Source organism: Heterocephalus glaber, unplaced genomic scaffold, assembly GCF_053883595.1.
Source record: "Heterocephalus glaber isolate CG9 unplaced genomic scaffold, H.glaber_assembly_v1.0 deba00001733, whole genome shotgun sequence".
NCBI lineage: Eukaryota > Metazoa > Chordata > Mammalia > Rodentia > Bathyergidae > Heterocephalus > Heterocephalus glaber.
In genome coordinates, this window is record NW_028258444.1 from 9,676,143 (window position 1) to 9,692,096 (window position 15,954).

The following is a 15,954-nucleotide window of genomic DNA, read 5'->3' on the forward strand; positions in this document are numbered from 1 at the left end:
CATACTTCCAGTACTGTATTTTACAGTGCTCTCAATTGATATGATTAATACTCTTTCAAGGTGAATAGCATACAAGTGCAAATCACTATTTCATTACACTAACTCAAGTATCTCTCCGTGTTTCTATTATCTGGGAGGTCCTGAAGAGCTAGCAAACTTTCACCTTTCTGACTCCTCATTTCTGTTGGCTTAGTCACAGACATGTTTGCCATAAAGATGATGAAGCTTCAATTGTGTAGCCCCACACTTTCATGAGGCTCTTCCAAGTCTTTAGATGACATTTCAGAAATTAGTTTTGGCAAACTAATTTTGGTCATTAGTTTTGGCAAACTAATTTTGGTCATTAGTTTTGGCAAAATTTGTCAAAACAAGATATTTTAATTAGACTGCTATGTAGATTTGTAACTTAATTTATGTTAGTGATTTTGTCTTGTTGTCTTTAAAGCTCTCCATTTTTAAAATATTTGATCTCATGAAACCTAGATTATTTTTTGGTGGTATCTTTTGTTGAATAATTAAATTAAAAAGTGAAGGCAAAAATTATTACATCACTATGTTTTAACATTAAAAATTAGTGTTTCTGGCAAAAATTTCCATCAGTCACCAACAGCAGGTACTACCATATCACCCTTGTGTGATAATGTCTGAGCTTTTAGAAAGCTTTTATACAAAGCTCTTATCTCTAAATGAATTTACCAGCAGTTCATTTAAATTTAATCTTCAAGTAAAATGTTGACATTGGAATAGAAGATTGTGCTATTTGTAGAAAGAGTGATTATTATTAAAGTCCATGGTGAAAGAGGAAAAGAAATCTGAACACACACAAACTGAGTGGCTTGCTCATGATCAAATGTGTGGACCCTATGTTGACTGGTGAAGGCCTAGGGTACAAAATCTATTCCTTACAATGTGGTGTTTACATGGCATTTGAATAAGTTAGAGCTTATTCTATAGATAAGAAATATAAAACAAAGCACAATTAATAATGTTGTTGGCCTCAAATAATGAACATTTTCCCTTCTCCCTTCCATTTCTTTCCTTTCTCTCACTTTCTTTTTTGTTGTCCCTCCCCTCCCTTCCCTCCCTTCCCTTCCCTCCCTTCCCTTCCCTCCCTTCCCCTCCCTCTCCCCTCCCTCCCTTTCCTCTCCTTTCTCTTCTTGATGCAGGTGTTTACTATTATCCAACTGCCGTAAAGATAAGCTTTTCAAAAAAATTTGAACTAAGCTGTTTCTAAACGTAAGACGAAAATGTGGTTTCTGGTTAGTCATCTCATGATAGCATCGTTCACAAGCTGTCTAGCAGGTAAGAAACATCCTTTCCATATTCTCCGTAAATTATGTCAACAGGTTCAATATGTTTTCCATTTCATTAGATCTGTTGAATGAAGTTAGATTTCATAATTTCTTTTGACATTTGAGTCACAAAAGTAAACAGATTTTATATGTTAAGCTTTGCCCTAATTTTTAAATTTTTTTACTTTCATTTAAAAATACACAAGATATACTGACCTTACATAGTAGTGCACCATTGAATTTTTAAAATTTGGATGGGAGGATCCCCAATGTAAGCCTTTGTCTATTCCTGGAAGTAAATGCTTCCAGTAGAACAGTCAATTTCAACTTAATATAATTGAATGTGGAGTTGGAAAAGATACACCACAGCTCACTATAATATATAGCATTTTCACTATCCAGATACCTAGACTAAAGTAACTTCAGTAAGTAATAGTAAAATGTGATAAAAAAGAAATTAAGAAGTAATGGATTTTAAACACATGTTCCATTTATTCTTCATATATTTAATTATTTGTAAGTTAGTATATTTTTAATTATTCTTTTTTTTGGTACTGGGGATCAAACTCGGGACCTTGTGCTTGCAAGGCAGGCACTGGAACCACTGAGCTAAATCCCCAGCCCTAAGCTCAGTGGTTTCACTGCCTGCTGCACAAGCACAAGGACCCAAGTTCAATCCCCGGTACCAAAAAAAAAAAAAAGAATAAGTTATTTTTAATTCTTGCCATGCTTAAAAATTGATTCACAAAATTCCTGAAAATTAATAATCACTTCTTAAGGGTATTATGACTGGTTCCAACTCACTATTGAATCTTACAAATTTTTCGCTAGTTTAGTTAATATTAGGAAAGTCCTATTTAAATAACTTGCAATCTGTGTAGGCATAAGAAGAGTAATGAAACAATCTCCAGAGTCCTTTAGTTTAAGAAAAATATCATATTATATTTCTGTCTTTCAAAGACAAATACAAAACATTCAGAGAGAATTCCTTTAAGGGAAATTACATTATATTTTTATTTGAATATAGCATGTTTTCTAACAGTCAGTTTTTCTAATACCTTCATCAGCAACCTAACTCAGTAGGTACTCGTTAAACTGCTGTCCCATCCTGGCACTGCTGTCTCATCCTGTTGTACATCAGTCTCTGCTGACCCCTTTATGATGAGCCTGAGGAATACTCTATTAATTTCTTGTTTATTTTCAGAGAAATAAAAAGTAATATTTTATTTTGAGCAGTAAATTTTATTATGTTGAATCTAGTTTCCAAAACAGGATGATGTCATTAGTACATACATTTTATCAACCTTCATAAATATATATATATCAGCCACAATCATATACACATATATAAACATGAATAATATATGTGTGTATATATATATAATGTAAATATAATAATGAAAACTTTTGGCAAAGTTATTGTGGTAAAGTCTTATTTTTGTGAATGAGATGAAGCAAATGTATGATTAGTAAAAAAAATTCATAATAATTTTATTGACCTAAAACTTTAGGGCTCCAACTTTGAAATATAAATATCTGTGCAGATTTCAGCCTTAACAGTGAGGGGCCAATGCTACCATACTGATTAGCTTCTCAATTATTTGAGAAATATTTGAAACCACAACTCAAAGACTTGCTTCAGGATCACTTTTTTTCTTTTATTTTTAGAGTTTACCTGGCACAGAAGATATGGACATGGAGGTAAGTACCTGAAAGGGTACATCTTTGAAATATCTTAGATTAAATTTTATTTTATGCTTTAAGCTATTGCCTCTGTAAACTTGAAGGCAAATAATTAATGTTAGATCACAGAAATTTTGTGAAATTTTTTTTGAGATCATAAAACAACTTGTTCAATTACTGAAGTGGGATTGTAATCAGTGGAAAATACTCAATGTGGTCTGTATATTCCCTTCATGCTTTGTAACACGGCTGTGTGAGTAAATTTTGAAGTAATATTATAAATCATGTGACTATTTAACTTACTTTTGGAAGCTTTTCTTCCTACGAGAGAACTAAAGTGAGTTAAATTGGAACCTTAAGATTTAGTTCAGCTAGGAATGTACAAATGTTACAAAATTTATTATTTGAGATGTTTTGACTATCATGAACAATCCTGCTAATTGACAGTCTACTTTGACTACTGAACATTTCTTGCAGAAATTGAGGCAGCAAAGTATACTGAAAAAACTACATAGTCTAGAATAAGACCAGCTTATATTTGCATCTTCACCCTGGTAATTCAGTAGCTGATCTTGTGATTTTGCATAATATTTTTAGGGTGCTTTAAACAATTTATTTAACTGAAATGCCATATATTGACTTCCATTTATTTTGATACATCTTGTCCCCAAGGTGACTGAGAGGATCTTCAATATAAATATTTCATAAATATTTAGCCATTTGGGTATACATCTGCATAATACCTCATATCTTTCAGGAAGAAAAACACTGAAGAGTAAAGACCTGACACAGTTAACTAGGTATAATGAGAATCTGCTCCAAATATTTGTTTCTCTGAGGTAAAGGCACCACACACCTGTTCAATTAAGAAAACCATCCTTACAACACAGGATGATTTTTTAAGTAGGGTTTAGAGCACTCAGCAGATAATTATGTGCTACTTGGCAGAGTTACATCCCCAGCTCATGCCATGAATTCATAGGGAATAAGTTCCAAGAACTCAGGCTCCTTCCCATTGGTTCTTACAAAGTGTGCTTCTCTGGGTGGGGCAGGTTGGCACTTCAGTTGAACCCAGGTACCTTTCTCTTTGGCTTCCTTCTTTTTCTGATCATTTTCCTTGACACGTTTCAGAAAGCTATCTCTACTCTCTGAGTGTTTAATACGCTCAATACCCACATTAATCCTCTTAGCAAGTATCTCGCCCTTAACTTTCTTGTGTACAACAATGCCAACAGCATGCTGGGTAACACTGTAGACTCTTCCAGTTCTTTTTTTTTTTTTTTGGTATGGGTATCAAACTCAGGACGTTGCGCTTGCAAGGCAGGCAGCAGAACCACTGAGCTAAATTCCCTGCCCGGCTCTTCCAGTTTTGCCATGGCAACATTTGAATGGCATTCCTTTTTGAACAGTACCCATTCCCTTGATGTCTACAATATCACCCTTTTTGTAGATTCTCATGTATGTGGCCAAAGGAACAACCCCATGTTTTCTAAAAGGCCTAGAGAACATATACTGGATTCCCCTCCTCTTTCCCTTTGTGTTTGTCATTTTCGCACATTACAGATGGCGGTTCTGGCAGAAATCCTTGTATAAATTTTTCAACTACAAGGAGCCTCAGCTTTTCAATATGTAAAAATCACAAGATTGGTTTGAGGACTAAAATAAGAGTGCCATGAAAGCTTAAAGCTTAGTGCTCAATGAACATAGTAAAACTGGTAACATAAAAGCCACTATAACGGGAGGAGAATGAAAAATCAGGTGGAATGATGAGCAATAAGCACTCTAACTTACATAACAAATTAAGAATATTGAGGCCTAACAGAGAAGAACTTCCACATGAAGAACTAAAGCTTAGAAAATTATTAGCCCAAATTCCATCGAAGCCATTTCTGTTCCAACATTGTGGGTTGGAAATCAATACATGTAAGATATATAAAGATCAATAAGATATTTTCCTTGAACTCATGACTCTTAGCACATGGGAGGAAATAAGACAAGTAAATAATATTTTTATAAGAAAATTTATGATGAGTGTTTAAAAAGAATTATTTGAAGAATTAAGGAATATTTAATAATGGTAATAGGAAGAGAACCTTAAAGTATTTTAAATGTTAAAGTAGAATTCTACATAGAAGAAGTTATTATTAGGAATTTTATTTTAAAAGACTTTATTGTCAAATAAATTTGAGAAAATCTGGCAAGTGTCCTAGGACTGTCATGATAAAGTATCACAAACTAAGTGACTAAGAACAGAAACTTATGGTCTCACAGTTTTGGAAGATACAAGTTCAGAGTCAAGGTGTGAGCAGAGCCATTCACCCTCTGGAAACTGAGAGAGAGGCTCCTTCCACCTCTTCCAGCTTCCAGGAGGCCCAGGTGTTCTTTGCTTATGGCAGCAAAATTCCTATCTCTGCCTCCAACTTCACATTTCATTCTCCTTAGATCTCTTCACATCATCTTCTCTCTAAGAATGTCTTTCTCCATCTTTCAATTTCCCCTTTTGTAAGAAAGTTACTCATGTTGAATTATGACCTACCCAATGATTTCACTTTAACTTGATTCTTTCTCCTTCCTTCCTTCCTTCTTTTCCCTTCCTTCCTTCTTTCTTTCCACCCATCCATCCATCTGTCTTTCATCTGTCTTTTTTTGGTGGGGAGAGAAAAATTCAACCCATAGCATTGCCCTAAATAAAAAGTATGGTGAGTCTTTGCAAAAGTTATATGATATTCAGGTGCTCCCTGAGCTCACTTGACCACCATGCTCGTAGTCACTAATGACCCCACTTTCTACCCCCACACACAAAATTTAAATCCTGAAAAACTCATACATGCTAAATTCAAACTTATGACTCCTATCCTCAGATGGACAGCTGAGGCTGCCCAGCAAGCATGCCACTCCTCCAGCACATTCCCTCCCTCCCTCTCCTGAGTCACATCACAGGGCACCTCTTTCCTCAAACCTCCAACTTGCTTGTTGGGTCTCACTTTCAGGTGATGACTTTGCTTCCAATTGCATGGGGAAATTAGAAAGGCTCAGAAGACAACTGCACAAACATCCTACCATATCAGCTCTCGACCTGCTTCTGGGCCCATACGCTCTGCCTGATTGTCTTGCAGATGCTGTCACCATTCCAATCCCGCCTCTGTGTGCAGGACCTATCTATTTGGTCTATTTAAGTTCATTGCTATCAAAATTGTCACTTTTCAGCTCATTATCAATTTCTCCCTTTCTGCTGGATTACTGCTGTGAACATACAACATTCTGTAGTTTCTCTCACCAATGATACCATTGTTAATTCTGTGGCAACTCTCAGACTTCCTACTTTCCTTGCTTGCTTAGTCCGAGTATCGTATACAGACACAGCAGCATTATGTAGGTGAAGATGTGTTTCTTTTTTCTTGTATCCATCTCTTTTTAAAAACTAGGAGACCTTTTCTCAAGCCTTACAATAACTGTCCAGAGTGCATCACACATTCATATCCAAAGCCATCACTGGCAGAAATGATGGAATTAAAGCTGATCAACTTTTACTTTGAGTCTTGGAAGGAAGAGTTGATTCTCAGCCAAACCTGAGCTTTGTCCTGTTGTTGAAAGGGAGAATAGACTGTGGCTCTCCCAAACCCTCAAAGTGTCCGATGTTTGCCCCAGCACTTTGGTGATGTGAAATTGGAATATTTTATTACAAATGAAAGAGTTCTATCCAATATATCATCTTACATAATTAATAATTTTAAACTCATTTTATAGCAATCTTAGTAACTTAGATGACTAATTTTTAAGTAAAACATATGTATTAAAAATAGAAACAGGGCTGGGGATTTAGCTCAGTGGTTTCGCCACCTGCTGCACAAGCGCAAGGACCAAAGTTAGATCCCTGACACCAAAAAAAAAAAAAAAAAAGAAACAATTTATGAAAAATAAATTATACTGAGACTTAAAACCATTAAAACCAAGTCTACCCTTTCTAAGTCTTTAAAAAGTTTCCCTTGTTATTTTACAGATTTTGTGACATGAGTATTGTACTCTTTGAGATAAGAGAATGAACATAACTGAGTTGTATGAAGTCAACTTTTAACTTTCATATAGTAACTACATTATTTGAGAGTAAATATATATTTAAGTTGCCTTTCCATTCATACTCTGCTTTTACTTTTCTATCAGAAAACAAAAAACAAGCTTCTGCTATTTCAGGACCAACTTTTGTCCACAAATCACAAAATGAGAATAAATATCTTTTTAATTCCTTTATAAGACAGTATTAAATGTATAAAGGGAAGTAATCAAATAGAAGTATAAGTATTTATGAGAATTAGAAAGTGAAATAATCAATGCTTTATACTTTGCACATTTAGAGTTATGGTATCACATTATAATTTACAGACCTAATATTAAAAAAAAAATACTTCATTGCCTTACTGGGGGAGGGCAGAGAGGAAATTTCCCATATTATTACAGAATCTACCATACAAATTTCCTGGATATTTCATCTCGTATTGGTGACTTAACATTATTCCCAGTACATTTTCCTATCTCTAAATTTGAGTAGCATTTATAACATTTAGTGACTTATCTTTATTCTGTGATACAGTCACTCAGAGCGTCATTAATCAAGGGAGCACAGAGGCAGTCCCACCAGCAGGAGCACAGTACATACAAGGACAGTCAGGTGTGAGGTAGTGACAGAAAGGTGCCCTGCTATGTGTGTAAAGCTCAGTGTCTGGACATTTGAGAAATGAGCCACAGGTCCAAGAGATATGCCAGGCTCTCCTTGGGAGGGTAAAGCCACACTAAGGAAAATTTAGCTTTCTTAACCTTTCTGCTAGTTTGACCCTAGTCTTTGTTCTGATAACTATATTTCAGCACATTTTTCAGAAAATTACTCATGTTGCAGTTTTAGTTACAGTAAAATAACTGCAGTTTTACCTTGTACCCATGACTGTAAAAGAATAGGCATAAGAATATTCAATCCCAAGCCCTAAATGCCTTTACTCTTTAATCAGGAGGAAGTGGTTGGTAATGAAGACAAGGAACTGTACTGTATTGAGGAAGTATACTCTGAAACAACTTCAATACTCCCTCATTTAGACAGTTTATTGTATTTAAGGAGAGTTTACACCACTCCTCACTCATAATGAGAAGAATATTATGAATATTGTAAAAATTCCACTATTAGATCATCTTCAAATTTTCTTGCCATTGCCTTTTTATATTGACACTTCCTGAGAGTCTTCTTACAACATACTTATGTAACATTTTTTTTAATAACCAACAGATTGAGATGACATATTTCAGAATGAGAAAATAACTTTGTTTTAACAAGGATATAAAATGAATTTGAAAACTCTCAAGCACCAATTGTAATTTTGTTTTCAATTTCCAGAAACAAAATTGATAATAAGATTCCAGAGGACAATCTCCACATAACAAAAGGGGAAGTAATTGCATCCCAGATCATGCAACTGACTGATTACCTTCGTTGTGAAACTGAAAATTGTACTGAAGGAAAAACAGTGCTTTTTGCCTGCTGTCCATATTTGTAAATGTTATGGCAAAATTGCATGGATGATTTTTTGTTATTAATCTTTTTGATCAATTTAAAAATGAATTTAGTTCTCTAGTAGATTTATAATAGTCACATTATATAGTAGAAAATAAGAGTTTGCTTTAAGAACAGATCAAAAGAAAATGTAATATAAAGGGTTATATTTTCAGTTAGCTTGAGAAGTTATCTGTAGCTGTCATCCTTTTCAGGAGAAGCTATCTGGTAAGGAAAGGGGTATTTATTTTTCAAATAATCTTAGTTTCTTTCTTAAACATAATTCCTATTTGTTGCTTTGCCATTTAATTTCACGATTCTTCTACAGCATCAAAATTGCCATCTAAGCCTTTCCATGTGTGTAGAAAAAGGCAATAAATGGCACTGTTTCCTGTAGGATAAGTATAATGCTCCCATTAATGGATCCCTTGCTGGGCCTTGCACTGTGTTATCCTGGAAAGGTATCTTCTCTCAACATGCTTGTTGAGTTAATAGGGCAATGAGTTCAGGTAACATCTTCGTGGAGGTGATGAGATTCATATTTGAAGTTTCATGCTGAGCATAGCAAAACAATGCAAATGCTTGTTTGGGCTAATTTGTCTTTCAAGAGCCCATATATGTTCCCCAAAGAAAATAATTAAAGCAACTGTTAAACCATCAAGTGAAACCCATTGTTTTGTTCAGGCTTCAAAGTTTTAGGAAAGCAAGAAACAGCTGTAGGTGTTTTAACTGGTTATTAACACATTAAACAGACAGATGGATGAACATAAACACATAAAACAATTATTTTTAAATTGGATAGTGCACTCTTAGATGTTATTGGCTAAGTTGAACTCTAATAATCCTTTTACAGTTTTTAGGTTTGTAACTATAAATAGATTAGTCAGAACTTTTCTTATAGGTCATAGGTTAGCAGAAATCTCATAATAAGAATCAGAAGGAAAAAACCCTTTTACCTCTGTGAAAGCGAAGACTTTTAAAGAAAAGAAATAGGCTGATCATTTATCTTATTGTATAGCCAGATATACAGGCTTCTCAAAGTTGTCTTGATGGCCATGGTTTTTTGGTAGCCACAGCTGAGAGCCACATGTAACTGTTCCCTCTAAAAGGTAATTTCAATTATTTTATTTCCAGAGGGTGTTCGTCTTTTTTCCTGATTAATAGTTGACAATTTAAAATAATTGAAGGGCTTAGCTCTTGTCTTTCTTAGGTCTTCAAGGATACATATTTGAAAAATCATTTTTATTCCAATTTCCTGTCTGGTTGCCACGCTGGTAGGGATCTTGTATAGGGACTACCTGGGCTCTAGTAGGAACCAGCTTTTCGCTTCAGTGTCCCTCTTCTGGTCTTTTAAAGTCAACAATATGATATTCACTTCCAAACGTAATAGCAGCATGGAATGCCACTTGTTTCTTACTAGGAGTCAATGTTTGACCTAAGAGCAACAACACATCTTTCCAGTCCAGTTCATAGGTTTGAGTAAGTCACCAAATATCTCAATGTACTTAATCAGGATTGTCTGAAAACTTTCCCAGATCTTGTTTTATCTGCTTGAGGTTGCTGAGAGCAAAGAACATATGGACACAGATAGGGCTAAATTCTCCACCCACCTTCTGTAGGGAATGGTGCCCTTGAGGAGCTTGAACAAAATCAGATAGAGGTGGATGCATCCCAGTAGATGCTTCAATTAGAGTTGGAAGTCTCATCCTTAGGATATGGAGGACAAAGGAGGGGAACTGCAGGCTCAGTAATGGTAGCTGTGTCAGATTGCTCCTTAAGGACCAGAGGCATCTGGTTTTCAGAAGGCTTCCATCTACACTTTGAACACAAGTCAGGATTGTCTCTTAATGCAAAGGAAGTCTGAACATAAGGTACCTCTTAACATTTTCCCTCTAACACTACACCTCTAGTTGTAAAATAGTATTATAATCAATACTTCACTCTGCATCCCACTTTGCCTCCTGGGGCTAGGCAGGCCATGCACAGGTGCAGAAAAATATTAAACAGCTCTTCTTCAGAATGTGAGGGTCAAATAATGTCCATTGCTTACGTATACACTCCAAAGGAGTAAGGGAATTCAACATTCAGTTCCTCATTTGCAACACTATGAGAGGAAAATAAAGTGTCCCTTTTAATCCCTCTTAGTTTTATATGCCCTCAGGGCATCCCCTGAAGTTTTGCTGCTTCAGAGCAAGTGGCTGGTGTCTGAAGATTGACCAGAAAGTAGATTGGGCTGGACTAGCCACCTTTATCATCACCTACTTCCTCTGGAAACCCACACTTGCTACTCCCTAGAATGTTTGCTAAAGCACAAGATACAAATGATTCCCGATATAGCAAGCATGTTTAAGAAGGGAATCACTGCCAATAAAAAATTAAACCAATGTTCAAGAGACCTGAATAACTCCTTTCTAACTTAATGAAAGAGAGCGAGAAACAAGAAGATCAAAGAGCAGATTGGAAGTAGTCCAACTATATTTTTTAGGGCTTGTAAGTATGTGTACTGTTTTGAGTAGTTCCCCTGGGTATCACCCAGGGATTAGTTCCCTCCCTATATCTCAGGGTGGGTGTTTTCTCCTGCTGGTCCTGCCAGTCATAGGAGAAAACCCCTGTCCAGGCACTGGGTCAGCCAAAACCCGCATGTGTACTGTTCTGGATGAGCATGAATTCTGATTCCCTGCTAACCCAAGGATGAGGGTTTTGTAGTCTATACAGGAATGAGAAGCATATTCCTATTTACTGACAGTGATAACAGCCATCCGTAACAGAGGTGAACTGGCAAGACCTGTCCCCTAGCCTCAGACCTGCCCAATAGCATGAGCTGTAGAGCAATTTGAAATTCAAAAAGCCATCCCAAACAGCTGTCTAAAATAAGACAACAGGCTGTCATGTAACTGTTAAACAAGTCAAGGAAGGAATACAAGTAAATTTACCAACAAGTGTAGAAGTAATTCTAAATGCAGCATATGCAAAACAGGAATTCAAGACCCTGTCTGCAAAAACAAAAATGTCCCATCAAAGATACTAAATATGCAAACATCACAATCTTCCCATGCTCATCATTTTAATAAAAAAGACAAAGCATAAGCAACTGACAAACAAAACATGACAATTTTTGATTACTGAAATGAGTCATAATGTAGAATCCCATTGAAATATTTCAAGTTGCATGAAACAAAAGCTTATTCTTATCTACTTCCAAAAATCTCACTGGAACCTCCAAAATGAGATAAAAAATAAAATTTCCAAACTGTTAGATGTAAAATGAGCTGAGTTCATGTCCCCTGGAATTGAAGAATAAATTTTAAGGAATAGTGGAGTTAGTGAGTTAGAAATCTTTACTGACAGATAGCTCCTGAGAGACAAGAGGGGTCCAAAAGGGGATGGCCACTGAGGCCCTTTGTCTGGGGTGATTTACACAGCACAGACACAGTGTGGGTACAACGTGGGTCAAGCTAGAATCAACCTCCAGGATTGCAAGTACAGCTGCTTAGCTAATATTGATCCAATAGGAAAATGAGTTGTGCAACAAGGGTGCATGGAGAGAACAAAGGAATTTTTGGGAAGGATTGGGTCCAGATGCTCTGGTCACCCACTTGGGCTACTGAGGCCTGTCTGAATTTTCTGGGCCAGGTGGTGCTAGTTACAGTATAATTTCAGGTTACTGCTTATCCCTTAGTGGGGCATGTAGGCCTGACCATTGCATCTTCATCTTGAGGCCTGGTCTTCTTCAGATGTGCCTCCAGACACAATTCAGATGTCTATTTTCCACTGACTTCCTCAAGAACCCAGGCCCTCTTTGACTATATATTAATTTCTATCTAACTAAGCTGCCTAAAATACAAGAAAACTAATGAAATTTTACATTAAATTGCAAATTCTAGATTATGATGCTTCCTATAGTGGCTCTATCAAAAGCCACTGGAGAAGCAGATAGAGGAAAGCTCAGAAGTATTTAATATTTAACACTGGTAATACAGTCACATAATGGGGCTTTAACTAATGTAGTCCTGTGCCTGTTGAGATATTTTCAAATTATATGCAGACATATATAGCCGTTACTATATTTCCCACTAATAATGAGACACATTCAGTTTTTTAAAAGCTTTTCCAATTTGTTGCTTATGCAATGTAACTTGGGGAAGATCCAAAGGAAAGCTCCTAAACCTGAAGACCTGAGATACTCTGAAGTGTCTTTCTCAGAGTATAAGTTTTGGTTTTCAATAAAATACAACTTACCCATTTTTTTCCTGTCATGGATCATAATTTTAGTATTGTATCTGAAAGTTCATTGCTATACTTAAGGCCAGAATCACATCTGCCTTCTAGTTTCTCAAACTGGAGCTTCCAAGGTAAGACCATCTTAAATCCTGAAACTAGAATTTTTGTAAGAAACAGAAATGCAATCATTGCAGACCAGTGGTCTTCCATTTATTACTTTATAAGCATAATCACATCACCTTTCCATTTTCCCTCGAACATCATGATCTGGGCTGTTCGTGGTTATAATAATGACATCATCCATGTGGTATAACATTAAACAATGTACTTAGAATGTAATTATGAGCCTTACACTCTCATGAACAGTATATATTTTTGCTTTTCTAAATATTTATATATTAGAGGTTTTAGATAATATTTGAAATAATTCACACTGAAATGACTATTTTTCAAGGGATAGAAAGGGAGAGAAGTCATCTTGCCTTCAATAAGAGATTCTAAATATACTGATAAACAGGCTCTTTTCTGCTTGTCTTTTTGAGTAATTTTATGTGCATTTGGGAAGAACAACAGGCTCTCCAAACTGGCAGGTGTTACTAAATTGCTCCAGTCAGAAAAGCTGTGCAATTGGGAAAGGCTCAAGGAAGCACTTATGAAGTTGTCCAAGTGGGAAGAGAAATTGCATGTGACTTTTGTCATTGCTAAGCACAGGGTCATTTCTTTGAGAGAAGGAAAATTCTAGGCTCTACATCCAAAATAAAAATCTCTAGTCATCAAGGATTGGATTTCATTACTCATTTTTCCCTCATGTGCTGTTACATCCTTACTGGCCAGAAAACAGTGTGCAGCATCAGTAAAATTACTGGAAGTGAAGCAGAAAGCATTATATGTATTTCTAGTTATCACAACTGCAAAAAAGGATGTGGAACAAGACACAGCTCAGATCAGGACTTTCTAAATCATTAGCAGAGAGCTTCTTTGAACACCTGGTATTCATGATCTTGCGCATGGATGAGGTGGACCAAATGAAGGGTCCTCAGTCTCTATGGTCTTTTCTTTCCCTTATAAGTGTAGAAGCCACATGACACTGATGGTTTGCATAAAATGGCAGCTTGAAGAGTGAATTGCTGGAACTAAATCTCAGCTACTATGAGCTATTTACCTCCTACCTGAAATAGCATGGTAGCTGTGATATGAGGCTGAAGTTTATACAGTACTGAAAGGCAATTTCAGCATTACAACCAAAAATGAAACAGCTCCTTTGAAATATTTTGGATTAGTTTAGAAAATAGTTCACTATAGAGGAAACTAGCTTAAGTACTATGTTATTTACCTATACATACAACAAATATGCATTGACTCCTCAAAACAGCCCAAGGCTACTAGCACTAGAGTTGTAAGAATGAAAACAATTTGGCTTCTGGCTTTTAGAAGTTCTATTGTTAGTCTAAGAGTTGATATATATAAAAATGAAAATTTGAAAAGATTGGCAAATTCTTTTATTTGCAAAATCAGCATTCATTGATTGCTAAATTTAAGCAAAATACAATACTATCTTCCATCCATTACCTTAAAATAATTCTGACCATAACTTTTTCTATTATCTCACATTTTATAAAGGGTATTGCTGAGACTTAAAGAGATTAAATAATTTGTCCAAAGGCACACTGAGAAATGGTAGTGAGCCATGATTTAAATGACATTGTGCATCTGCTAAGGGAAGGTAGAACAGAGCTCTCACCTTCAAGGCTAATCTTAGAGAAGTTAAAAAGCCAATGTGCCCTTTGCCTGAAACTCTCTGAAAATATAAGCTAGAGGTGAAAATCGTGCCTTGCATCTAGCAGAGAGTCCAGGGACCTCATGTAAGAATATTCCTCCATTCTAGCCACACAGGTCATTATTAATTCATTTGTAGCATATGGCTCTCAGCTGTGCTATGTAAATGCTGCCACGTTGCTGACACATGAGTGATTCCCTTCTCTGCACCCTGCTGTGTGATGTTCCTCTTCCTTCCCAAGAGGATGCACTGTTAGAACAACTGCTTCCCACCATGACCATGTTTGTGAGGAGTTTCAGACTGTTCCTCAGATCTCATACCCACCTAATTTGTTTATAAATTGTCCTAGACTAGATGGTGCTGAGTACCAGTGCTGTTTACATGTTCAGAAAAAAAAAAAAAAAAGGACTCAGGAAAGAGACTAATTTCCCCAGAACTTCTAGAAATTCATTCTTCATTCTCTTGTAACATCTTTAAGCACCTATGCATTCCGGCTAGCTGGGCAGCTAACTGGGAGACTGGTGCGTAGAGATTAGAGATGTAGCCATCTGTCCCCCACCACTGGTAATCTCGTAGGACAGAAATTTGCATTAAGAATCACAGCAGGTGTGTTAATTACTATAAATATGGGGAGCTAAAGGCAAACAAAAGAGAATCAACTAGAACCAGGAGGTGAGGGGTGGCTTCCTGAAGGAACTAACTCGCTCCTTAGCTAGATTATAAAGGACCATGGGGATTCTGATGGGAAAAAGAAAGTAGGGCAGTGGTTCTAGGAAGAGGAAAAACATACATAAAGCCACAGGCATGATAGCACAGCTTGTCTGAGGAGCTGTAAGTAGGTAAAGTTGGCATCACATGATACTGTTAGGGAATGATGAGAGGTTTGCAGAAAATAATTTTGAATAAGGAACTAACTGTTTTCATGAGGATCACAGAGGCAATATCTCTGTTTTGAATTAAAACAGGGATTCTGTGTTTCTGATTTTTTTCAATGTATCCACATTTTCTTTGAGCTTAAAATAATATAATATGAAATAATTTTTTCTCACAGTTTCTGAAGAAGACAAAGGATTTGGACCAATTTTTGAAGAGCAACCAATCAATACCATTTATCCAGAAGAATCACTAGAAGGGAAAGTTTCGCTGAACTGCAGGGCACGAGCCAGCCCTTTCCCCGTTTACAAGTAATGTGTCTCATTGCTCTTTTCAAAACACATCCTTCCTACAAAGACCAGGGATATTGACACAAATGTTGGCGTGTAGGTTGCTGAAAAACATTGCCTAATACCTCAAATACGTAGTAGCTTTTCTTAAATACACATAAATAACTCACTCACTGTTTCCTGCACAGATTATGCTAGTGACGTTTGACATCATTCACTTAAAAATTATCTAATGGAAGTGTTGCTGTTAAGCCTGCTAAGGGTTATATGGAAAACATGCAT

The 15,954-nt window shown here is 36.2% G+C and overlaps 1 protein-coding gene and 1 pseudogene across 9 annotated transcripts in view; one reads left to right on the forward strand and one right to left on the reverse strand.

Annotated features, from left to right (window-relative positions):
* The window catches only part of Cntn1 (contactin 1), a 446,523-nt gene that overhangs the window by 272,117 nt on the left and 158,452 nt on the right, over window positions 1-15,954 (forward strand). For all 9 annotated transcript variants that reach the window (XM_004874004.4, XM_087199964.1, XM_087199970.1 and 6 more), the window contains 3 exons: window positions 1,167-1,302; window positions 2,961-2,993; window positions 15,561-15,693. In XM_004874004.4, the coding sequence (XP_004874061.1) occupies window positions 1,248-1,302; window positions 2,961-2,993; window positions 15,561-15,693 (221 nt within the window). In that variant the 5' untranslated portion in view covers window positions 1,167-1,247. The remainder of the gene's footprint in view (window positions 1-1,166; window positions 1,303-2,960; window positions 2,994-15,560; window positions 15,694-15,954) is intronic.
* On the reverse strand, window positions 3,939-4,523 carry LOC101718024 (large ribosomal subunit protein eL21-like; annotated as a pseudogene).